Raw genomic sequence first — 26,524 nt, 5'->3', positions numbered from 1 at the left:
GTGCTAGAAAGCATGATTTAAAGAGATTGTGGGAGAGATTTAAGCTCTCGCCTTTGCAGGCAGAAAATTCAGCCTATCTTCCAGGTTCATTATTATAGTTTTTCGGTAGAAATCCTACAGTCGGCATTGTTATAAATGTAAATGGTCTCTGTAGGAATATATTATATCATCCTCTGAAATAAAAGAACAAAGTGTGTCAGTAAATCTATTGGGCTTTGTAATCTGAGCATGAAGAGGTGTCAGATTTACAATTTTCTACTATGCTTGAAAATACTGAGAAATGCTTAACAGAATAAAGATGAATGAATATCTTCATCTTGCATTCAGAAGCACTTTGATCTTCAGAGAGATGGCGTTACAAACTGTCATACAGCAGCTGTTTCTTCTTTCTGTGCTGATTAATTTGTTCATCCCTCCCTCACGTCATCTGTCTTAAAGCTTTTTTATTCTCATTTCCCCAAAACAACATTTAAAGGGACAGTTCACCCAAACAATCAAAAACACATTTTTTTTCTCTTACTTTTAGTGCTATTTATCCATCTAGATTGTTTTGGTAAGTTGCAGAGTTCTGGGGGTATCGACAAAAAAAAAAAAAAAAAAGAAAGAAAGAAAGAAAAGGCAAAACATAAACGTTTGAAACTTTACAGCAGTGTCTCTCTACAAAAATCATGACCTGGTTACTGAAGATAATCCACACATGTCGTTGGGAGCAGTTTCATGTGGGAACTGTTTTATTTCTTCTTAAGTACATTGTACAACTGTATCACTGTGCAGAATAAAGCGTGAATCTAGCCATGGTTGAGAGGCTCATGCTTGTGACAGCGCGGGATGTAAACATTAATAGTATCCTCCTCGACTGAGCTGTAACCTCTTGTCTACACCATGATACAGTTGGCAAATGTGGTTTGGTAGAAGGATGATAGTCTCACATAGTCAGACCTATCTCCACCTGTTTCCACAGCACTCAGCTCATGCTAGCTTGTTTATGTTTGTAACTTTAGCAATGAGATGCTAACTTGCCATTTTCAGTGTGTAGGTTGTTGTTGTTTCCTGTGGTGGAGGGTATTTTGAAAAAGAAAAAAGAAAAGTGGATAGGGTATATGTCACCTGAAACACCCACAGTGTACATCCGGTGAGTCAATGCATTTTCATCCCAACTCGTCACATACCGATGAAATGCCAGTGCACCTCGGCTTCTGATACTGAGGCAGAAGGTACCCTTTAGATGCAGCATCTGATGCATGCTTGCTCACTCATGTGTCACTCCATACTCATGACACAAAAGTCATGTGACACACATCACATGATGTACCTTAAAACCTTTAATAAAATGAACCCTGGTCTCGTGGGTGAAAGTTCTATGTTTGCTTGAACCATGTTCACCCCACCTTCTCGATGTGTGGACTTTCTCCCTCTTTATATTACGTCAACAGCCCGGGGCTGTATACAGCATCTAGAGTATTTCATGATGGGAGTGAGAGTGCACTGGGTGAGTCACGCTAGAAAGAAAGTAGTTCCCGAATGAAACTTCTCAGTAAAAGGTCTGTGGATTATCTTGAGTAACCAAGTCATGATTTCTGGGAAAAGAGTTTTTCAAGTCATTGCAGTTTTTCAAATGTATTTTTTTTTATGCTTTGTGCATCACAAGCCCAGTGTCATCTAATTCCATTGTATTGGAGAGAAGGCAGACATCTCAATGTCTCTAAAACTCTGCAACTCACACCAAAACTATCAAGATGGATAAATAGCACTATAGGTAAGAGTAAAAATGTGTATTTTTGACTTTGTGCTGAACTGTCCCTTTAAGTTGCTCTCCACAACTGACTGAGTATAAATAAGTAAAATTGTGTGAAAATATAGAGCAGATATGTTTGGCCTCTTCTCCTGCAGAAAAAATGTGTGCTGTCCATCCTCCTAAAATGAGTGAATAATACTGTACCAACGGTGATCTGATAATAATAATAAACAATGTCATTTCAGCGAAGGCAACATATTGTGAGGAAAATGAGAGCACTTCTGTGTCTAATTTAAAAATGGCTGCCAGACAGAACCAGAGACGGGAACAGAATATAACATTTTTGATGCATAATTTTATAAAGGCAGTGATACAGGCTGAAGGGGGTTTGCGGGTCTCACTAATAGTCTGTGACATCCAAGAAAACAGCAGTTTTCGAATGCCTTGGAGAGCTGTGCCTTCTGCACGGGCTTTTCTTCCATCAGGCTTTAATTACTAAGCCAAAGGACTTTTCTTCTCTCAATTCTGAAACTTGTTTTTCTCACAGTCTTTACAGAGCTCCTTCTTTGGGGCTCCGTGGGGACTCCATGTGCGAGAGAGGGTGCTAGGAGCAGAATGGCACTCTTAACTCTACCCCCTCCCCCCCCCCACACCCATCTCCTTCAGCTCCTTGTAGATCTGTGTGTGTATCCAGTGGCAATCAAATACACTCGGTGTGATTTGATTTTAATTATGGGCTTTTCACACACTTTAATATGACCTTGGGCAATGTTGGAAAAGCCACATGATCCTGAGCAGCGAGAGAAGAGCATACGGATGTGAATGAAAGCTTTAATAATAAAAATGTGCCAAATAATTATTCACTGTCACTCTATCCAGTCATGTGTAATGGGTAAATGGACAAGCTGGCAACGCCACTGAATTGGTAATTTGTTTTTAGTGATGTACTGTTATCATTACATCTGGAGCAGCTGCTCAGATCATTTCTCCACAAACCCTGCAGGATTTCCCTGGCTGGAAATCTCCCTTTCAAACTCAACCGCAGTGGGAGAAAAACTCAATAACTGGAACAAATCTACTCTTCAGACCCGATACACCGACAAAGTGTTGCTTTCTGTCACACACCCACAGACACTGACACACAAACGAACTCATTGTTTATCCTGTTGAATCATACCGCTGTCAGAGAGACAGATGATATCTGTAACAAAGATGACGCTTTTCAGTTCAATTCCCCTCTCAGTTAGTTCTGAAAGATAATTTGTCTTACACACAACATTCAACAAACCTGAGGGAGAATGGTTGCAATTAAAGCAGGGGGTATGATGTGACAGCAGCAATCAGTTGTCATAAGCCCTGCCACAAAACTTTTGTTGAGTGTCACAAGCAGACGCAATGCCTCCTCAGTCTATCTCTGCTCTGCATTAATAACACGACGGAGGTTGAAGTCACCACATTCACACGGTGGCCATTTTCCTCTGATGTCACACTCAGCTCAAATGTCGTAGTGCTGCGTTCCAGATTCCAGATTACAAGTCATGCAGAGCCTTTTAGTGCCGACGTCATGATTATGTCACAGTGTTAGCTGCTGGCAAACAAAGAGGAACCTTGAGGCAAACTGAATCACCTCAGAGTGGTAGACCACATAACCAAGTGATCATCCCGCTGTATTGTTGGGTGCCAGAATTTAAGGCGTAAAGGCTCAGAAGTTTTATTGCATCCCAGCTGCCATTGCCGGTCAAAAATACAATGACAGCTGGGGTTAAATGCAATAAGACGAAACACACACTTTATATCACATAAGGTAAAAGTAACCTATTGACTGTCTGCAATACAAAAAATAAATAAATGTGGCCAAGATGTGGGTTCATATTTCAGAATTAATCTAAACCTTTCTTACGATATTGTGCAACACTATCAAACAGTAATGTTAGCTAAGAAGTAGATGAATGCTAACGTTACCTGGTAGCTAATGGGATTTCAAATATGGGCTTGAAATATGTCTCGATCTCCCTCGATTTTTACAGTCCATTGTCTTTTTTGTTTGGCAATCAATCAAGATGCTGTGAAATGAAGATGTTTTGTCCAATTCTCTGCGTTTATGTGACTTGGAACCTAGAACACAGCAGTACGACTTTCGAGCTTCCCGCCCTGAACGTGGCATCGGAGAAAAATGGCTGCCGTATGAGCATGGCGAATGGGGTCGAGACTCAAACGCTCATGTTGTGGAAAAAATGAAAAAGATAAACCAGATGTATAATTTTATCTCTTTCCTTCTTTCTTGCATGTGAGCGTAGGACCCATATTGTCTTTTTCTGCAGGAGTCTTTTGTTCCTTAGACTTCTGAGGAGAATTTACAATGTGTTTTACACAAACTTATGTATTTATCATTTATTTAAACACCAGTTGTTTTCTTTAATAATTCATTTCTGCATAACTTTTGAGAACATCGTGATGTGCAGGGATTGTTACAGTAGCAATGCAATGAAAATTAGAAGCATGGAATATGCTAAAAAAAAATGTCACACATACATATTTCACATTGCTAGTTGTCTGTCAGAGGCCTCAAATTGTTGTTCTGTTTAAAAAAAAAAACAAAAAAAACAAGGAGCCCTGTGGTGTGTCACCACCAACACACTGACAGTAGCATCAACAGAGAGCGCTGAGGAGAATGAAGAAGGCTCACAGTGTCCTACATTGTAGCAGCTCCCATAATCCGCATGGGCAGATTTTTTCATTTCCACCTGGATGTCTGCCAGTCCAGAGGATCTCTCCACTGCTGACAACATTACATTGCCCAGATGAGAGGCTGTATCCTTCCATGTGTATTATGGCTAGTCCTACAAATGATATGGTTATACCAACTGGACAGACATCTATATTCTTCTTTTTTTGTGTGTGTGTAACCAGAAATGTCAAAATACTGAGCTTTGTTATCCTCCATTAAAGAGGAAGAGGAAAAGAGGAATCCTGGTGTAGGAAGCAAATTAATGTACTGCTGTTTGCAGGGTCAGCTTAAAACATATTTTAGCCACCTATAAAAGCTCACCTAAAATAATATATACTAGTTTAAATGTATGCTATATTTAGAATATTTTCACAGCTTTACCTTTATGGCAGAATCCTGTCTAACCGATCTAATCCTGTTTAACAGAAACAGTTAGAATATTGTAAATATTGAGTTCCCTTTAACTGATATTGATTTTCTGCAAACACCCTGCACTGTCATGATTGTGACGTTTCATTTGCGACGTAACAATGTTACTACAACATTACAGTTCTAATGTCACCATTGGTTACGTTGTTGCTGCTTTGTTAAAATGTGACAACATAACAGGTATTCTGTTGTATTTTTACAACATCTGTTCGACGTCCTCTGCATGATGTTTCCTGTACTGCAATATTAACAACAGTAACATAACACTAATGTTACATTGCAATGATGCTCCGGCAACACTACACTTAAAATATTACATCGCAACAGCACTCCTGCAACATTACACTTAAAATGTTATGTTGCAGTGACATTCTTGCAATATTACACTTAAATATTATGCTGCAGAAAAATTCCGGCAAGGTGTCTGTCTTAGTTGGAGCAAAGGCATGCGACATCCCAACGATATAAAGTGATATTGTCTAGGGATGCATGTGATTAGTCGACTATATTATTAAATGTCCCCACCCATGCTAGTCCGGACCAGAAATACTAGTCGTTTAAAATATTTATCAATATTTCATTCATGCATGATGCCAGTTATCTGTTGCCTCTAAGATTTTGTGCAGCCGCCCACCACTAGTCGGGCCTGCGGCTCTGTCAGACAGCAGCCCCTCTCACCCAGCGCGTATGAACCGATCACCCTGGCAACTCCAGATGTGTATATCAGCAAAGTCAGACAGATGAATGTAGACTGTGACAGAATAAGCTGATATATATTCACTCGACTGGAGAAACGTGCCCACATTAAGCACATACATGGACTTAAACCTGCAAGTAGAACTGCTGCTGCTGCTGCTAGCACTGCTAACGTTAGCCACACTGTGTGTCAGGCTGACAGCTAACATTAGTTCTGGTTCCTTTACCTGCAGACACTGTGACCCTCTGACCCTGTCTGAAAAGGTGAAGCGTTTATTGAGTTGTTGTCATGTTTTGTACATTAATGTGTAAGGCTTGTGTTGCACAGTGCAAAGTAGGCATTTAAAGTATGATTTGGCGATTGTAGACTGTGATTAATGGCTTCAAATGGCTCTTAATACACACAGTATTTTTTCAGACAGTGTTTAACATTATAGATTAATAAATACTGCTAAATTTTAACTGCTTTCTGAGTGTTTTCTTAGTGTTAGACTAGTCTAGTTAGATTAGTCTAAATTAAATTTTGCGTTTAATCGACAAAGAAATTAGTCGCCAGGAACATCCCTAATATTGTCACAACATCTCTAAAAAGAGATGGGAGTGTTGACAACATACCAGCGATGTTTAAAATAATGTGCTGACAATGACACTCTGGAATTTTACATGGTGGGTTTCCACAATGTCATAGAAATTACGTTGTTTCTGCAATGACTTCGTGTTAATGGGGTTAGGTGTCCCGTCTTTTAGGGGGCTAAAATATGTTTTGTTGCTGGCTTTGTCCACAGCAGTACATTGCCTTGCTTCCTGCACCAATACTCATATCTGCTGTGGGTAATACACTGACTATGGATAATTACCTCACACAACCCCACTTGAATTAATCCAAACTATCCCTTTAAAGTACAGTATGGTTTCCTTATTAACATCAGTGAAGATTGGTGCATGACCTTGGTAGGGTTACACTCCACTCTGACTTCATCACTGATGCAGTGCAATGATATTTTAATCAAACATGCTTCAACTCTTCAAACAGCTGTTTAGCTATTCCGTCACATTATTGAGTTTGTTGCTTTAATTGCCACACCTCTGGAACTTGTTCACTCTTTTATTGGGTGCAAAAGGACATTCAACCACATGGCAGAAATTTAAATGGGCACTGCACGCGAAGGTGACTTTAAAACAATGACAAGCAAACACATTTTTTCTTGTTCTTGTGTCCCTCATTGGCTGTGCTGCTAGAAAAGTTTGAAGTGTCCACAAGCAAAAGCACATATGGTTCTCACAAAAGGCCATTCACCATATTAACAAAGCATTTCTATTCTGTTGGTTTTTTTGTTCTGTTTTTACATCATGTGCTGCTAACAAACAAAAATCATGAGCAGAAAAAGCAAGAAAAATACACTTCCTACAGGAGACATCTCTTGGTTTTTACATTGACACATTGCTAACAAAGACACTCAAAAGAGGAACAATCACAACATGTTGGTGACATATCCAACAAGTCCTGCACCCTCACTTCTATAACATTCTGCGCTGTCCTGTAACCTACTGCATCTTCTCTAGAATCGACTGCATGTTTTTCTAACGCGGATAGGAACTTTTTAATGGCTTCTGAACTAGTGCCTACTCAGTAAGGAAATTCCACACAGAGGATAAAAGCAGATTTAATGTCTTTGTTGCCTCTTTTATATTGTTTCCTTGTGAGGCTCCAGCACCACGCTTGTTATCAGTATTTTACTGTTTATGAAGAACAAACAGCATAGAAGCAAATGTCCATCACGACATTAAAGACTAACATAAATTAAGCTGCAAAAAGCATCAATTTTATTCACTATGCACTGCCAAAATCCATTGATTTCTGACATTTTTAAAAAATATATGATATCCATGGATTAATTAAAACTATTCTTCTTGGTCAGTGAGAGGCAGTTAAGTCCATCAGAGAGCGACATTCATAATGTCCATAGAGTGCTGCTCTCATTTGACGTCCCCTCTACACCTCTGCTACACTCATTCATAAACACAGATAATTACTACCCAGATGAGGAATTAAGGATTGTCCTTGAAGGTCAGGCTTAGTCCCTGCCCCCACTGGGCACTCGGCGTCCACAGCTCTGTCGATATGCCAGTCCTGGGCAGCTGTCCGACATCGCTATTAACCTGAGCAGAGCCAGCCCCATCCATAAAGCTGTTTGGGATATGGCAGCTGCTCAAGGGGCAGAGAGGTATTAAGCGTAGATTTACAAGAATGAAAATGTCCTCCCTCCCTCATAATCTCTGGTCTTTTTACACGCAAGACAAGCCATACGCGCACAAACGTACACACACACTCTTACGTAACGTTGTCAGCGCGCTGCATGGGCTTGTTTGGACGCACCAGAGACAGAAAGCATGCACTGTCACTGCCGGACTGACTTCCACTCGCCGCCCGGGCTCATGCATAATATTTAGACGTCCTGCTGTGTTGTCTCAACATAATCAACAGCAAGGGTTTGTTCTCGTCCACTCTGAACTCATGAGCATCTGCCTCATTTCACTGGCTCGGCGCCTCATTGCTCTTTAAGCAGCGAGGGGGCTCACAGCGTCTACAGTACTCTAGCATGTAAGTCAGGAATAGTGTTCCACAGCACATCAAAGCCTGTTTGAGCTCACATTCACTACGAATACAGTGCAGCATTGTCAGTATAAGGAATGCAACCAAAAAAGAGCCGTTTTCAAAGAGGTGTCAAATGAAAGCTGATCTACTGAAGAGAAAACACAGATTGACAGTAGGTCGTATCATTACAGCAGACTGATGCAACAGCATATCTTCTTCAGATGACTAATTTGAAGTCTCCTGTAATGCCTCCAGGGTTCAAATTGAATAGACACATCAACATGTGAATCTGAGTCCAATAAACATCAAGTCTTTGACCGGTGTGAGCATATAAATATGTAGAAATGTTGCACTATACCCTTTCCTTTGGGATTTGACTGAAGCAGCAAACAGTCAGAATACTTAGCTCCTCGATCCCAGTGATGATACTGGATTTCTTTACGTCAGATCCTTTAGGAATCAAAAGCACGATCTTCACAGATTTCCAGAGCAGCTTTACTTGCACCACCAAACACTTCCACATTCGCATCAATCCAAGGAACCACGTTGCCCGGCATGTAAGCTGAGCAGTTAGCCAGACCCATGATGTCCACAGGCCGCAGTACTCGGTCCCACATGTTGAACTGGCTCAGCTCCCCAACGAAGGCCTGGGTGGCGTCAAATCGGCCTCCGACTATGTCCTTTATAGAGAGACAGGAAATGAAAGTTTCTGAGTTTAACTTCTGAACAAAATGTAAACAGACTTTAATTAAAATGAATCAATTCTGTTTGATATGCATCAAACTGCCAAACGAGTCTGCATATTTTTCACTGTACTGCCACTTTAAATACACTTTAAGTGTTGAGCAATCTGCAATATTGTGCAACATGCGGCAATCTCACCTTGTGTGAATGACTGAAACATAAAACACCACAGCCCTCCAAACTAATGCTGCATGAGTCCACGATGGGAAGTAACTATGTACAAATACGTACTATAATTAAGTATATTTTTTAGGTATGCATACTTTACTTGAGTATGCATTTTTCAGACACCTCTTTACTTTAACTCCCTACATTGTAACACAAATATCTGTACTTTCTATTCCTTACATTTTCAAAATATGGTCACTACTATTTTTAATCATCACTGCACACCACGTTCCCAACATCAAGATCGAACACAGAGAAAAAATGACCTGTATCCATCAGTGCATATCATGTAACAGATACAATTTTACAAAAAAAAAGATGTAACAAAAAGAAAATAACATAAGATGAAAAACAGAACAGAAGACAACAAAACAAAAAAAGATGTAAGAAGATGGCAGAATCGTGAAAGACGCAGCAAGAAGAAAAACAATGTAGAAGAGGTAACAAGATGAAGAGTGTAACAAGACAACTGAGCAAGAGGTACGAAGATGAAAAAGATGCATCAAGATGAAAACGATGTAAAAGACGTTATACGGAAAAGACATAACAAGATGTAAAACAAAGTAACAAGACAAAAATTACATAACAAGACTTAAGAAGATGAAACAGACAAGAGTGGTAAACTTGACTGTGGAGAAAATGTGATGTTCAGTTGTCTGCACAGAATCAGGTGGTAGAAATGTCCTTCACAGGGCTACTTTTTACTTTTATATTTATATCATATACTTATACTGAGTGCATTTGAGAGCCTGTGCTTTTATCACTTTACTGCAGTAAAGAAAGTGAATCAGTACTTCTAAAACAAAGTATCTGTACTTCTACTTGAGTAAATAAAGTGTGTACTTTTGCCACCTTGGGGTAACAGCCCTCTGTAAACGTTATTCATACATCACTGTACATTTCCTGTTTATACATGGTGCTGTCATGGAGCTAACCACTAGAACAACCCGCTAACGCAGCTCCCAAGGGCACCAAGGTGCAGTTTAGAGGTAGATGAATGAGGTAATACTAAGAGGGCCAGGATAGCGTGAGAAGAGCCTCTCTGCCTCCTCTCCCCCTGCTCCTGGTGCCTCGGGCACTATGCTCAAGGGAGGATCCACACCGGGAGAGAAAACACACACACCTGCTCTTTACCACCTAAAGCTTCTCTACCACGCTCACCTGCTCCTGGCCGAGGATGATCACCCCTCCAGGTTTAATTGGGTGCCAGGGGGCCAGGTTGTCCCCAGTGCCCAGGCGCTCGCCATCCTGGTAAGCCTCCCAGAAACCGTCTCTGGTCGTCCAGGTGATGCAGATGTGGTGCCAGCGGCCATCACTCACTGACAGAGGAAGCTGGGCCACCTGGACAGGAGATCAGGGCAAAGGGTGGTGTGACACGAGGGCCAGGAGGAAGGAGCAAGGACCAGGGAGGTGGGGTATGAGGTGAGTCAAGAGAGGTTTGAGATTAATTGCGGCACGTTAGAAACAAGGACAGCAATTAGCGGGGTTAGGGCTTCAAAGAGACAGCCCTCTGCAGAGAATTCTCCAGATGAGCCAACACGACATAAAATTTAGATTACCCAGGTGACATCAAGGGATAGAGCATCCTTCAAAGCAGTCGGGTTGCTAACAGCAAAACATTGTCCTCTTATGCTTTTGCGCTTTGTACACGGATCAAAGAAAAACAACTGGTTATTTTTCCAACCAGTGACATCATAGTCCTCTGAGGATGCAGCGCAACACATGAGACTGTGAGTGTGTAACTCATTAGGCTTCGTCTTATGAGCCTACAGAGCCACTTCACACTCACATGTTGCTGCAGATGCACATAAACCTGAAAAGATGGGAAGAGACACTGAGAATAAAATTCAAGTCACTTGCAATTACAGATGCAGTTGACCTGGTTAACGACGCCAGGTGGCGTCTTTAAAACCACTGGGACTAACTGGGAACACTGGCAGCATTGTTATAAAGTTTCTTGGAGGAGTCAGAGCTTCGCCTTACTGTTTAAAGATTTAGCATCTAGGACCAGTGTGAAGGATTTAGTGGATGTAGCGGTGTGCTTACAGATTGCAAACACCTTCTCTCACTCTCCGTACTCCACAAATTGTCATTCTGCATATTAAACCACAATCATTCTGGACTGCATTAAGCCAGGATGTAGCAATGGTGCCCCTGCAAAATAGTATTCGTGGGAACTTTTGGTGGAACATTTTCACATGGAGCAAGCCCTGGCATTAAAATGGATAAGTTCCCTGCAAAAGAAAAGGTAACAGCAGCTGGCTTGTTTTTCATTCATACTGTTAGCAAACCAGGCACTAACTGTTGCATGTTCTGCCTTTCATGATTTATTGACCCCCTGACTGGTTTTCATTTCACAAATCTGGTTACCATAGTTGTGGGCCACTGCAGAAACATGGCAGTGCAACATGACAGCCTCCATAGCAGAGTAACAACGTCCTCTCTATGTATAAACAGCTCAATCTAACATAATGAAAACACAATAATTCTTATTTTCCGGTCATTATACACTAATGAAATCATACTTCTGAATATTACATTGCATTTCTGCCATATTCTGCAAATAAATCCCCATAAATCTTACACACTGGACAATTGAATGAAAAATAAATTCTTGTCAAGTATTCTGCAGCCAAGACAATTTGTACACAAAGAGCTTAATATTAAAACACCATATCCACAGGGCATACACTACAATGAATACATGACTCACTCATCCTCATTTAAATGACTACAAATGAGCTCTTTCTCAAAGCATAAAGTGTTACAATTATTCCAGAATAGAAATTATTAATTCCCTACTGGCCTTTTTTCAAATGAGACTTTTTAATTTGCCCTAGCAGGTAAAGCACAGACATTTTGTCTACTTCTTTTTTCCTTTATTTTTTTTCAACATTCTTATTGATTGTAATTTTCAAAAAGAAAATAACAAGAACTTAATACCACAAAGAGAGTATTTGCATGATAGGTCCAGTATTAATGAGTTATACATGAACAAAAGAATCCCTTCTTCAATCAATCTTTATGCCAACCTAAACTTAGTTCTGAGAAAATTCAGACGAGTTCTTCCACTAAGATATATCTCAACTCAAAGTGACCGCATCTGACATCAGAGATTTCCACAACTGAAAGAGAATCATCGCCAACCTACTCTGTTGTTATAGCTTTTCTTGCTAACTAGTTTGGTCAGGTCATGGTAATCCATTTAAAAATTACGCACTTTTTTGCAGTAGGCCACTAACATTGTCTTGTTCCCTTTTAGCCAGTTAGCATGAATACTTTAATACACCTGCACAACACACACAGACTTGACCTCCACGCCACATTTCAGCCTCGGACGGCAAAAACTGTGGCCGCCAAAGTGTGGGGAATATATGGACCTACCAATGGACCGATGGAGCGACTGATACCATTTTTACACCAAAATCAGTGTGTATATGCAGTTTTTTTAAACGAGGGTATGCCTGCATCTCTGCTGTGCCGCCTAATTTTATAGTTTCATGTTCCCTTTTAGTTGTTTAGGGAGTTGTGTTAAGTCACTGCTGATGGAAACCCAACATTTCCCGACTTTTCCTGCTTCATAATAAAAACTTTCAGATAACAAAATATCAGGGGACTTTCGCTGGGTAGAATTTATAGGAAGTAAAATGTTTATACACCTCATTTCTGGTGAAAATGTTGTGTCTACCCAGGTTAAATCACTGCAGAGACTAGAGACAATAAATACCAGTGACATTTGACCTGTGAATACATGTCGATTGTACTCTTTCCCATTGATGAGAAAAGTCAGATGTTGGCAGGTGTTTATAGGTTTTCATCCAGTGTAAAAAGGACATTTATAGAGCTGCTGGTCGCAGCTAAATATAATTTAAATATAATTTTTCTACCCTTTAATTTAACTACTTGAACCACTATACAAATATAAATGTAGCTGTAAGCTACTGCAAGGTTTAGTTAAACTACTAGTTTAATTATATGTAGTTCACTATTCCCCAACACTGGCCATGGCCCTGTACTGGTACATAAAAGTAATGCAGGTGTTATGAGGTACATCTATGCTTCTCCTGCTGTAAAATGTCAAAATGTCTGCTGTGGAAAAGGCCCATGATTTATTTTACTAATGGTGGAAAGGACATTTTGTTCCTCAGCTCCATAAGGCTGTAGATAGGGTTCTACAGATAAGTTTAAAATGTTTTTAGAAGGTCACACAAGAGGAGAAGAAGTCAGTAAAGTATCTGCTCCGACAAAGAAGTTTACAACAAAATGAGCTCACATGCTTTAAGGGCCAGACTTGTAAAATGTTTACTGTAATAAATCATAAAATTAAGAAAACATGCTGAAATATTCTCTACTCTGACAAGAATATCACAGCTCTTGTGTCCTTCTTTGAAACTTCACAGAATTCATAAGTCTCTTTTTGGATCAGTGTACTTTTGATTTCAAGATAAAAGGCTTAACTTTACATTGACAGGAAACGGACAGTTATAAACTGCTGATCAACTTTATAACTGACAATTATAAATAACTGATCAACATCGCTTGTTATTATCAAATTGCAGTGTTGTACTTGTCTTGCACTCCTGCAGTGTGCCTGAGCTTTCTCGAGTCTGGGGGAGGAGTTGGGGAAAACAACTCACCTCAGCCATAGATTGTATATAAAATAGGATTTCAACCTATTTAATATACTGTCTATGGCCCCGACTCGCTATTTGGACAGCTGTGCTCTTTTGCATATTAGTTACATATTGCTCTTCTAAGAAAAAATATATGGATTGTGAATGGTATTTGGAAAACTCTGGAATAATCCATAATAATCTTCATCTTGAAGGTTCTAAAATTTGGAAAATGGTCCTCCAGATAACCCCAGATTTATAAGCATCAGATTATACGTGCACACATGCCAAACAAATTCAATTTGAATGTTGTACAAGACCAGTTGAATCCATTACAGATTAAACTCCTGGCAGCCACATTTGATTGGAAAACAGAGCTTGGTTTACTCATTTTTAGCGTTGGTGGAAAAAAAAAAACAAGATATCTGTGATTCTCTTGAACAAACAGACTGACTAACCTGATGAAGATGTTACTTTATCTCACAGTAAAGATTCCCTTTCTTCATAACCGCCCACAAATAGAAAATACAGACAACGTTGCACTTTTTAATCCTGTCGAGGCAGCTTTTTGCTTCCTGCTTCAGTATGCAGCTAAATCAACAGCATAAACAATGTTTCCCAGTGGACCCTGTTATCACTGTGAACAAGTTCAACACATGGATGTGCTGCAGCACATACGCTAATCATATTCACAAATCTTGTCTCGCTCTCCTCCATCTTGTTCTCCTTTTCTCAATTCCTTTCCTAGTACTTCTTTTTGTCCTAGCATCTTCTGGTCTCTTCACTCTTCCTCTCCACTCTTCTCGACTTCTCCATCACCTCCGTTGCTCTGCAGCTCTTCTATTTCCTACCCCGTTTTCTCCCAGACTCATCCCTTTCTCCTACCATCTTTCTCTCATCTGTCTGACTTGAACACATGTATAATGCATGGTGAAGGGAAAGCTGTGAGGAGACCTGCCTGTGCCAATAACGCCCCAATGTAAACAAGACAGTGGGGGGAGAAAAAAAAAATCCTCTCCAGTGCAGCAGCGTTTTACCAAAAAATCCCACAAATCCAACATTACACTGCTGCAGAAGCAACCGTGCCATCAGGAAAACAGAAAAAAACACAATTCTTCTCTTTCTAAGGCTAAATGCTATAAAATATTAATGTATGTTTCTGCCACTTTGTTTTATGTGGTGTTAATTAAAACCTGTTAGTTGACTGAAGGCTCACAGTGTGTGATATCATAGCTACAGAGAGCAGAGGAGGCTCTCAAATGAGCACACACGGCGGCGTAAAGTTCTCTAATGAATTACTGTTATTCTTGGGTGAGTGTGGAATGTAGGTCAATGATATTAAATGTTTATAAGGTGGAAAATTAAATATTCAGAGCTGATGGTCAGTGTTTCTCCTCTGGGCTGTATCATTATTGTGCTCACATGTACATACAGAGCAGACCAACATGAGCATTTTCACATGTTCTTTGCATTTAACGAGCATCGCCGCCGTCGTTACAGCCTGCAGTGTGTCGGGGCACGTAATGAAATATTCTGAGCTTCAGACTCAAGTATATCTGCCCTCATCAGAAAGTAATCAGGACAGAGCGAAAGAATCTATACTCTTAGAAATACAGGCGCCAACTAGAACCATAGAAAGTTCTTCGAATTGTCTCCATAGGAAATATGGTTGCTGGTAGAACCTTCTGTACAGGTCCCATTTGGAAACCTTTCAGAGAGAACCTAAAATATAGGGTTGTACCTAGAATCATTTGTGAAAGGTTTCACACAGGACCCCTTATGAGAGGTTCTATAGAGAACCCATCCAAGGTGTAATGGTTCCACCCAGACCATTCTGTGGGGGAAACTTCTATTGAACCTTCTAAAGGTGCTAATAAGAACGCACCCAGGGGGTTCTGCTGAGAACCTTTTTATATTAAAAGGGTGTTATCTAGAACACACTCAGGGCATTCTATTGAGAACCTTTTCATATTCCTAGGGTTATATCTAAAAGTCATCAAGGGGGTTCTATTCAGAACCTTTTTACATTTTAAGGGTTTTATCTAGAGCACACTCAGGGGGTTCAACAGAGAACATTCTTATATTTCAATGGTTTTATCAAGAAAACATTCATGGGTTTCTACCAAGAACCCTTTTACGTTGCAAGGGTTTTAACTAATACAGAGAACTTTTTTAAATTGGAAGGGCTTTCTCTAGAACCTACCCAGGAAGTTCTACTCAGAACCCCTTTACAATACAAAGAACACTTGATTAAAGACTTCCAGAAGGATTTCAACAATCGTTGAAGAACACTTTCTTCCAAAAAGGGTCTTGAGGTGAAATTAATCCCTTAGTCTTACAAAGAACCCTTGACTAAGTCCAAACACGGCTCTTCAGAAGTGAATGGTTTTGGGTAAAGCCTCAGCTCTTCAAGAAGAACCCTTTTAGAACTGTTATTTCTCAGAGTGTATCAACACCATGAAGTGGGATGGTCACATTATGGTCTTACCTTATCATTAACTAGTAGTTCGATGGGGTTGTTCCCCCATTCGATGAGGACTATCTCGTTGGCTTGGCCTGGCACACCGTAAGAAAACGGGGTTCCTATGCCGGGACTGGCGCTGGACTTGAGCCACATGCACACAGTGAAGGCATACATTTCTGGGAGGCTCTTCTTGATGCGTCCGTACAGGTAGTTGGTACGGAGAGGGAGGGACACTTTGAAATCCTCGGGCGACTTGAAGGCGTTGTTACCTGTTGATGGATAATGAGCACATACGATCATAGGTTAAAAGTTTTAATGTGTTATGACAAGCCCTCTTTTTGTCTTTGATGATGATGTTGAAGCCTGTAAAAAGAACTGTACTGTTGTAAGGCCCAGTGCCATGAGGGGTCGTAAGGGCTGTCCACACCAAGATCTATAACAACTACTATAAATACATTGATTTAAAAATCGTTCTAAATCAAGTGGATGGCAGAGATTGGATGGTGTGGTTGCCATCCACTTGAATTGCAGGATTTTTCGAACATGGGGGTGGCAGGGGGAGCCATTTCCACCATAACTGACATGCACCCTCTCAATCTCATGTTCTATTGAAACTGCAAAAATTTTTCATCTCTCCCTCTGTCTGTCATGCCACTGCTGGCTTGCATCAGTATCCCTGCCCGATCTCTCAACCCCACCACCTCCCCAGCATCCACCTGAAGGCTCCGGCAGGGGGCTGAAGATATTTGCTCATCGCTCCTCAATATCTCTATGTAAACACCTGCTGGGAGTTATAAGGTCAGAGCCAAGAAGCCAAACTCTAACCATGTTCTGCTGCTGTTATAAACATTTTAAAACATGAGTTGACTGATTGAAGTTGGTTTGAGGTGAATACCAAGACACTGCATTACTCAAACAACTAACATTGGTCATTGGCTTTCACCACACACACACAGTGAGAACACTGGTGATTTTTAGCTCTGGGCTACTAAATGTAAATCATTTTGACAACCAGTCTGTCTTGTGCAAGATGAGAAACCAATGAGCCACATTTAGTCCCAAAACACAGCAAGACTAATGGTGTTTTAAACAAAAAAGAGTGTGTATATGCAGATTTTTTAAATGCGGGTAAACTTGCAAAAATAGCCAATTGAGTCCTTTCCCATTGCCAGGATGAGCTTTTCTTTCTGTATTTTTCCTGTCACATTTGACGTAACAAACGTGCCAGAAAACAGGGTTAGTAAACGGCCCAAAACAGCATAGAGGCCAATGACCGTGGTTACTTTTTTGTATAATTTACTTCAGTCTCTGTTTCATACTCAGCGCTGAATGGAACGATGTTCAAACACTGCTTGAACGGAGACGGATGGAATTTGGGACTGAGATGACAGAGAATCGCAAGTTACCTACTGACGGAGGTAACAATCCTTCATAGCAACGTGCCAGCAAAGGGGCCAACCTGGGTGTCATATTTCCATCACTGTTGATCAGAGCTGGGAATAAATGTCGATTGGTACTCTTTTCCACTGAAGGGCTTCAGCTAAAAGCTAACATCAGCCTGCTAACATGCTCAAAACCACTTTTATAAAAACGTAGATACTGCATTTGTGATTTGTTGTGCATCTGCCTGTCCACCATGCTGTGGAGGTCAAGATCAGCTAGTAAATAATATAATATGCAATGATAAATGCAGATTTCACAGCAAAATTGTCTGCAACTAGCTTAACTCTGGAACAATTTTCCTGAAATTTGCTTTGTTTTAAACCCGAGAAATTGAACATGATCGCATGGCATCGCAAAGACTCACAGCAGTGACTAATGAGGTAGCGATGTTTCTATATCTATGCTCACAACAACAACGCTAGCATGTTGATATTTAGCAGGTATAATGTTTAGCATGTTCACCATCTTAGTTGAGCATGCTAGCATGCTAACATTTCTACTTAGCACAAAAACAAGTGAGGGAGATGGGAATGGCATTAGCTCCCATCTACCATGATTACTGGCAGTTTGGAAAACTAAATTGTCATGACAAAATAGTAAACAGAGGTGAAGAGTCTGAAAATTACCTACCCAATGACAATAAAGTATGGTACTATATCATATTGTGTTGTATCGTACCGTACCGTACCGTACCGTATCGTATCGTATCGTATCGTATCGTATCGTATCGTATCGTATCATTTTGTACAAGTGCAGGTGGCTACTTCAGAAGGTCCAGTGACATGTCCACAACACCTGCTAGCAAAACAGTAAGGTAGTACTTGGAGAGCTCTATATTGTCTGTCTATATTGTGGAATTTGGTATAAAAAAAAGTTGAAAAACACTGCTTTAGGGAATCTGAATATATGTGGCAAATGTCACAGCAATCCATTCAGTGGTTGTTGAGATATTTCAGATGGGATCAAAGTAGTGGACAGGCAGACCAACATCCCTGGAGCCATGCCGCTAGCACGGCTATAAGTACAAAACTCACTATGGCAGTGATACTGAGCTGATTAATATTATTTCAGGCTTCCATTTTTGTGCTTTAGCTCACCTGGGGGTTTCATACTGGGTCAGTTTTGCCCGACTGAATCCCAGCTTATAAATGATGTAACTGCTGGTCAGTTAAAGACAGATTACAAGATGTTTAATATTTAAAAGACTCTGAATAAAGAAGTGAAGAAGAAACAGTAAACACAGCTGGTAGATCAAGAAAGGAAGAGAGAGACAATGCTTACTGAAAATTTAAAGAGAAAATGAAAATAAAAGAGGAGAAAATCTCTCTTTCCCTTTCTCTGTCTCTCTCTCTCTCTCTCACACACACACACAAACACACACACACACACACACACACACACACACACACACACACACACACACACACATACACACACACACACACACACACTACTTTGCAGTGGTTTTGCACCAAGGAAACATGTTGCATATTTTAATGGGATTGAACCACAGTTTTATCTGTGTTGAGCAGTGTTTGAGGCTTAGCTACTGTTCAAACCACCATTTCTCTGGCTGCATCGTGCAGCTGTAACCCTGAATCAAAGGTTCACAATGTGGGCTCGTGCTTGAAGCAGAGTTTGTCATGCAGAACCAGTCAAACCACTCTGACCCACAAGTCAACACAATAGAAAAGAAAGAAAGAATATCACGTAAATAAAAAATGTCTTCTGCCACTCCCTCTGAGCTCCTCATACTGTCTCTACAAGCTGAGGCTCAGACTTCTAAGGATCATAGGGTGTGGACTCCTTCCCAGTATTCTTTATTGTGAGCTCAGATCAAGAAGACAACCAGAACATTACATTACAAATTCATCGTGAAGCTATCATCTGATTTTGGGCGTAACGGATTGCATGTGATGAGACTGAAAGATGCATAACTTGGATATAAAAAAGGCAACTATATTACATTACAGTTACAAAAAAAAAGACTGAATGTATCAGTAATTTGATTACTGATATATTTATTAAAAACCATATGCAGTACACACACATTAAAATACTTCATGGGTCTCACAGCACCACTTGGTCTCAGTGAAACCTGCTAATTGTCAGTTCATTACCATAGTTTCTAGTGAAAAAATGCTTCACTGGGTGGAAATATTACTTTATTTTGTCTTTAATTTCTGCCCTCAACTGAAAATACTGTCATCATGAGGACTCAACATCTAATTTAAAGAACCATTTATGGGTAAGAACTAACAGCTAATAGTAGCACAACAACCATTAACGTTAGCCAAACAGGCAAACCGTTACACACAACAACCACTAAGGTTAGCTACACAGAAATCCACTCATCTAACCAGTCAATACTACTGCAACTACAACTATTGCTACCACTGAAAAATATTTTGGGACTGTAGGTGGTAATGCTGATGACTGGGATGATGTGTGGGTAAAAATACAAGCTCCAGGGTAAGTTTAAGGCAGTTTGAGTGTTGAGCATGAATAGCATACTTGACAGGATACATTTAAATGCGCATAAATACTGCAATTAGCCTAAACGTGCATTGAAGCATAAAAAAAAGAAAGGAATAGCTGGACAAACAATTAATAAACATAACAAACATAAAACATTATATTAGGCTAAACCAGGGGTTAGCAATCTGCAGCTCTGGGGCCACATGTGGCTCCTTCGTAAGTGGTTCTTACATTCTCCAAGATTCTCCAAAATGTGTCGCCTACACACAGAGTTTCCAAAGGGTAGCTATGGATGCCAAGTACAACACTCTCAGAGGAAAATTTAAATTTAATAGTTGCCACTCCAGACAGATTTTTTTTCTCTTGTTCTGGGCAAAATGGCATTTTTGGGAGTAAAGGTTGCAAACCCCTGAGCTAAACCATATTTAGCATTGAGGTAATCCAAAAGTAATGGAAAGTAATCAAGTCACTTTGATATTGTGAACTTTGGATTAGGTTACTGACTACATTTTTTTTTAAAGCGGGTAATTAGTAATTGTGTCGGAATACATTTTTAAAGTCACCCTCCAGACCCTGCGGGTGGGAGAAACCATGCATTTACAGATGACAAAACAACACTGCAAACCCCAGCCTCAAAAGTCACTGTAGAATTGAATCAAAACCTGTCTGGCACCGTCTTGACGTAAATTGAATGTAATAAAGCTCACAAAGGTAGTATTTAGCGTGACTGACTCATTATATTGTAAAGGTGGTTGAGCTGTGGAGCCCACCTCTTTTAAATCTGTGCAATTAACTTTGGTTAAACCTTGTATCCTCAAACAGTCACTGACTGATTCAACTGAGCCTCAGGGGACATGAGCCTGCAGGAAATGTCCAGTGAGTGGTGAGATACAATCTTCTAAAGTAATTTTTCCTTTTGGGCAAAGATATTTTGTGTTATTTTGACGTCCACCATCAAAGTGATAGCCCAGGGTGTGGACATCCCTCCAATATTTCTCAAACTAATTAAACATTCAGTGTTGCTTTCCAAGCCTTATTTCCAAGACCAGGAGCCGCTCCGAGAATGGCTCTGAGAGGAAAAAAAAACTATGTTGTGAGCTTTTTCCTTGCATCATCAGAAATTTGCACAGGGATTGACTAATTAGTGTTAAATCTGCCAGACTAAAAAAAAATTCCCCCTAAAAAAGTCTGGCTTTAAACATGGCCAACATTGCACAGCACCCATTGTATCACTTACTTTTCTCGAGCTCAGTGATCCTCTCCAGGAGGGAATTGAGAGTGCTCTCGGTGCGTTGGCGGTGGGCCGCTGTTTCATTGTAGAGCTGGCTCTTCTCCTCCTCCAGCTCGGCCACCTTCCGGAGGAGCTGGGTCTCCAGCGCCCCCAGACGCTGGCGCAGCAGCTCCCGCAGCTCCGGTGGCAGGGGAGTCAGTGCTGAGACACCTCCAGCTGACACATTCGTGCTGGGGAGACGCAAACTCTGCTGCTGGGAGGCAGAGTGGGAATGATTGCATGGGCAGGACAGATAGACAAGATAGACAAGATAGACAAGATAGATAGATAGATAGATAGATAGATAGATAGATAGATGGGTGACACACAATTTAATCCAGTTAATCCCATGAATTTAAACAAGCATTCAGTCTCCATAGAGACCTAGATTTGCAGTAGATGACTGATATCATTTATCTTTTAGGTCTGATATCCTTTTAACACCATTGTTTTTAATATAGCAATATCAAAATGAAGACAGCATGTCCCCGCAGCAGACTGGTTGGTGACCTGCCAAACACCCGTGGCTGGGTTGGGTATTAAAGGTAGGCGCCACACGTGACGTCACCCAGAGTTCACACCGGGCGTGACTGCAGATGTTTGTTTTTTTTGAAAAAGGGGGACAACAGCTGCATAGAGGCTTCTTCCAAGCGGTGCTTTCACTGCGCAGGCCCTCAGATGTTCATTTCTAACGCTGTGGTTATGTGGCCCCTGCTGTCTGGGTTTCAGACACTTTGTGACAAATTCACAGAGTTAGGGTTATCCTTCTCAAAATCTACTCAGAGTATTACTGTAGTTACTTTTAAACATTTGATGTTTAATGCATTATGAGGCGCAGGCATTCAGTGTCATATTTTTCATTTGTCTATTTGTGATCAGACAGCCTTATTGGCTACAAAAATGCAGATGAAAGGTTTGAATTTGAGCCAGTCAAATATATCGTTTGGCCTGTACTATTGGCCCAATATCAATCTATCACAGCTATATTCATTTTTATAAGCAGGATTTTATGTCTATGTATGTGTGTGTAATATATATTTGCACTGCTAGAGAGTATATAGTATATAGAGAATATAAATAGAGTTTATATATAGAAATGTTGGTAATTGTTAAGCTAGGTAGCACCTAACTTTTTAGCTACCTTTAACTGTAAAATATCCTGCCTCCATCACAGTACATATACGTAAGTAAGTGGAAGCACGTTTGACTACATCGGCTGATATTTTGATATTGGAATTTTTATATTTCATAATATCATTAACAACATCAGACACAAAAGCTCTCTATTTTTCAGTCCTTAGTTTGGATATAAATTAATATATTATTTATTAATTAAAATTAATTAATTGGATTGTACTCTGTAAATCATTTTAGGCAGGTTCAACATAAAAAAGCTCTCCGGCTACCTTAAAAATGTGAGTGGACTGAACTTAGGTTAAATAATTAGTTTAGAGTTGTCTAATGGCAGTGTTTCTTCTGAAATGCAATTTGTTGAGTTGAGTGAAATCACTGCAGTGCATTTATTCAACTCGTCACCAGACCAACTCATGCTTTTAAGTTCTTGAGCAGTTTGAAAGTAAACAATTTGAATTTTCAAGTTGAATTGAGTTGAAATTAATGAAACGTTAATGAGTTAATGAGTAAAGATTAGTTGATTCCAATTCATGTTTGATGTTTTACAGTGTAGGCCTACTCAGTGGTGTTATACCTAAAATTGTCTAATTGTCTATAAAAGATGTGTTGAAAAATACTCATAAAAGTACAAATACCCCAAAAATGACTTAATTACACTAATTTGAGTATCCGTGGTTCCATCTTCCATCTGGATGTTGAGCTATGCAGCTGACTTTGATTCAGTCTTGCTCCAGGGAGCCATATGCTTTAAGCAATAATCACCATGTTAAGCAGATGCAGATCGATAGATATGTGATTAAAATGCAATATAATATACGCTCAAAGCGGCAGTATATCTTTGATTTGATCGGGGTATTAGAGCTTCCAATCAAGGAGAGAGGCTGAGGGGGGAAGGGAGTAGGGAGATGAATGGATCAGCAATGCAGCACACTGTATATAGAAATAACCTTGAGTTTAAATACACAGCATTGTGATTGTTTATAGCATCAGGGCTGTCAGATGGTGAAAAATGTACCGTGGCGATATGGTCTGATGTGTTATGACATAAGAGATAAAGCCGCGGCTGCCGTATGTAAAGCACTCCACTATAGGTGACCTCAATATGAGTAGTGATCTCTGAGCCAGGAGTGAGGTCTCATGGGAAGTGAACAAAGGGCTGCTGGAGCTGCAGAGCTCTCGGGTCAACAGAAAGATCAACGACTGGACCAGTAAACATTTTGATTCATAAAGTATTGACGCTCTGATGCAGGTGAGATCTGCGGGGATGAATTTCATTAGCTGCTGTGCATAATGAGTCACATGACTGCAAATAAAACCTTATGTGGAACACACACACGCACACACACGCACGCACAGAGAGACATATATACACACGGTGCTCATTAATTATTCAAGGTTGCATTTCAAACCCCTGCACCACATGCATGGTTACACGTTTGACAGGGTTTTTGTTGCTCATATCTTATTGATGACTCTTGTGCAGCGGCTTTCAACATAATTTATCTTATACTGATTAAAAACGTATTGATGTGACGTGTCAATTATGTGACCCTTTGATCTCACGATTCTACTGAGAGGTCCCCTCTTGCAGCCACGAGTATTGGACATGTATTCAATCCCCCATGCTGATGAGAATCGATATAAGTAATTAATAATGTTGGTTGGGGGGTGAAACCAAACAAAAGTTATTTTTTGGCACGTTTACGCACGAGCTGCATGTGTCGTCTTACCTCCAAGTTCTCCAGCCGACCCTTGAGACTTTGCATGGTCTTGCCCAGCTGGTCAATGGTCTCGCTGGGGTCCCGGGGCAGGTCCCCCATGGTGTTCTTGCCGTACTCCTTCCGTCTGGAGCCCTGACCCCGGGACTTGCCCTGCGACGACTCGTCGGCTGCCGCCTCGCAGCGCGCCAGCTTGGAGTTGAGCTCTTTGATGGTCCCCTGCTGGCTTACGATGGTCTCCTTCTGCTGCAGGATGGTCTCCCGGAGCTGGATGATCGTGTTCCGCAGCTCGTCCTCCACGGGGCTGCTGCTCTGGACGCGGTTCCCCGTCGGACCGTACCCGCAGCCCGGCTCTGCGCCCGGGGGAATGGCGTTACAAACGAAGCGGCTACCTGTAGCATCCTGGCTCCGCACCGTGCGTCCGCTGACCAGGTACAAAAGTCCAACTACTAAAATCAGCATTCCGACTTTAAACACGCAAATCCCACGTATTATCAAAGAAAAATGCTCCTAAATGACTGCCTGAGCGCTTTTAGTCTCCCGTGAAAAAAATCAAATAAACTTATTTCAGCAGCAACTCATTAATTCAAGTGGCTGCGGACATGCTTCTAGACTTCCAAAGTCTAATAAAAAAAAAAGACCAAACTTAGTTTAGGGTATAACCATGGAAAAAAAACCAAACCAGAATCCGCAGTGAAACATTATAAAATCATACATCCACCAACCACATGGTCGGTCCTGCTTGAAAAATACACCAATAAATCTAAATTCTTACTTTCAGCAGGTGGAAACTCGGTGGATTAAAATCAGAATTTGATAGCTCCTTTTACCGGGGAAAGAAAGTTGTACTGAATTGTTATCTTGAAGGAGAAGAAAAAAAAACATCCACAGAAGGTTGCAGAGAAGTCAGGTTTGCCTGTCTTGCCTCTCCGGTTGGTTGGGTTGTCAGTGAGTGGTGCTGAAAAGACAGCGACGCTGCTCAGCCAGATTATTATGGGGAGGTGCGCACTGGCGCTTCCGCTCATCATCTGTGCGCTCCGGTTATTCAGCTTCAGCCCACGTCATCACTGAATCCCACGGGGTCCAAGACATGATGGATCTGTCTCACTGACTTTTTGTGACCCGTTTAAATGCGCTAAAGCTTACGGATGTCAAACAAAAGGCTGGTTTGCACCAACAATTATTCATTTTAAACCCAGTTATTCATTTTGAAACTGACGTTGCACCAAACTTTTCAGATAGCCTAAAATGAAGTTCAATTTAAACGAGTTTTCTTCTGAACCTAGATCAAATTTATTTCTCTTGCACCAAAAACTTCCATTTTAAAGTGTGATCCACTATTTACCTTAAACTTAGTCTTAACTCTTATTCTTTAACTTTATAATGGCTTTCTTTTAGAGACGGATTTAGCAAAATAAACATGTCACTGAAAGCAAGTTTAAGGACAGACTACATTCAGCTGAGTTTAATGATGTGTCTCCTGTTTTTTTCACTTCAGTTTATCTGTTAAAACAAGCCAATTACTGCCAGGCAGTCTCTTTTTTTCCTAACTGTGCTGCTGTCCTTTTTCAATCTTCTATTTATTCCACCATATTGTTCCATTATTTCAGCAAACCGTTTTTTCTCAAAGGAAATCAGAGCTTATTTGTTGAGCCATCATGAGTAGGCAAAATAGGCTAACTAACCTTTTAGGTAGCTTGCAAACATGTAATGTTTTGTCAGCTTTAGCTATAGCAAACCACGTAAGGTTTTGTTAACTTTTGTTAGGACCCAACAACTAATCAGCCAGAATGACTGAAAATACCTGTGGGGATGTTCAGAGGCTTTAACTTTTTAGCTATCCATAGCAAACAGTGTAAGGTTTTGTTAACTTTTCAACTATCTATAGCAAACAATGCAAAGTTTTTTTGAGGAGTACAACCAAAAGTTAATAGTTACATCCATCTTTTATACTTAATAGGTGCCAACAGGATGCAACTGTATTCATTAAGGTAAGCAAGAATCTCCACACTGATTATGCTCTAATTTCAAGTTAGTTAAACTGAGTTTTTTTTATTGTGCAACAGAGCTCTAATTTTAATTTAAAATTTGGATTTACTCATTTTAAACTTATTTCGCTAAACTCTGATCAGAAGTAATGTTCGATTATTCTGTGTTGGTGCAACCCAGTTTAAGAGTTGATGCCATGTCAAGTCAAATCAGATTTTATTTGTATAGTCCAACAAAAGCTACTAATACTAACATAATACCAGGAGTGGGATGTAACTATGTACAGTTACTCAAGTACTGTATTAAGGACAAATTTGTA

General features: G+C 40.4%; 1 protein-coding gene across 2 annotated transcripts; it reads right to left on the bottom strand.

Moving 5' to 3' along the window:
- Positions 1 to 6,677: 6,677 nt before the first annotated feature.
- Positions 6,678 to 25,370, bottom strand: nptx2a (neuronal pentraxin 2a). Of its 2 annotated transcripts, none has more exons than XM_084744911.1 (5): positions 24,229 to 25,370; positions 21,332 to 21,575; positions 16,198 to 16,442; positions 10,258 to 10,437; positions 6,678 to 8,864 (listed from the first exon to the last, which is right to left on the bottom strand). In XM_084744911.1, the coding sequence occupies exons 1-5, from the start codon at positions 24,676 to 24,678 to the stop codon at positions 8,637 to 8,639; spliced, it is 1,347 nt and encodes a 448-aa protein (XP_084601037.1). In that variant the 5' UTR covers positions 24,679 to 25,370; the 3' UTR covers positions 6,678 to 8,636. The 2 variants fall into 2 exon arrangements, with proteins under 2 accessions (XP_084601037.1, XP_084601036.1); XM_084744910.1 differs by having other exon boundaries at positions 21,332 to 21,578; positions 24,229 to 25,369.
- Positions 25,371 to 26,524: the final 1,154 nt, after the last annotated feature.

Source organism: Lutjanus erythropterus, chromosome 19 (assembly GCF_056507025.1).
Source record: "Lutjanus erythropterus isolate fLutEry1 chromosome 19, fLutEry1.hap2, whole genome shotgun sequence".
In the NCBI taxonomy this organism is placed as follows: domain Eukaryota; kingdom Metazoa; phylum Chordata; class Actinopteri; order Lutjaniformes; family Lutjanidae; genus Lutjanus; species Lutjanus erythropterus.
The sequence above is the reverse complement of the archived record's forward strand: the minus strand, read 5'-3'. Positions and strand labels throughout refer to the sequence as shown.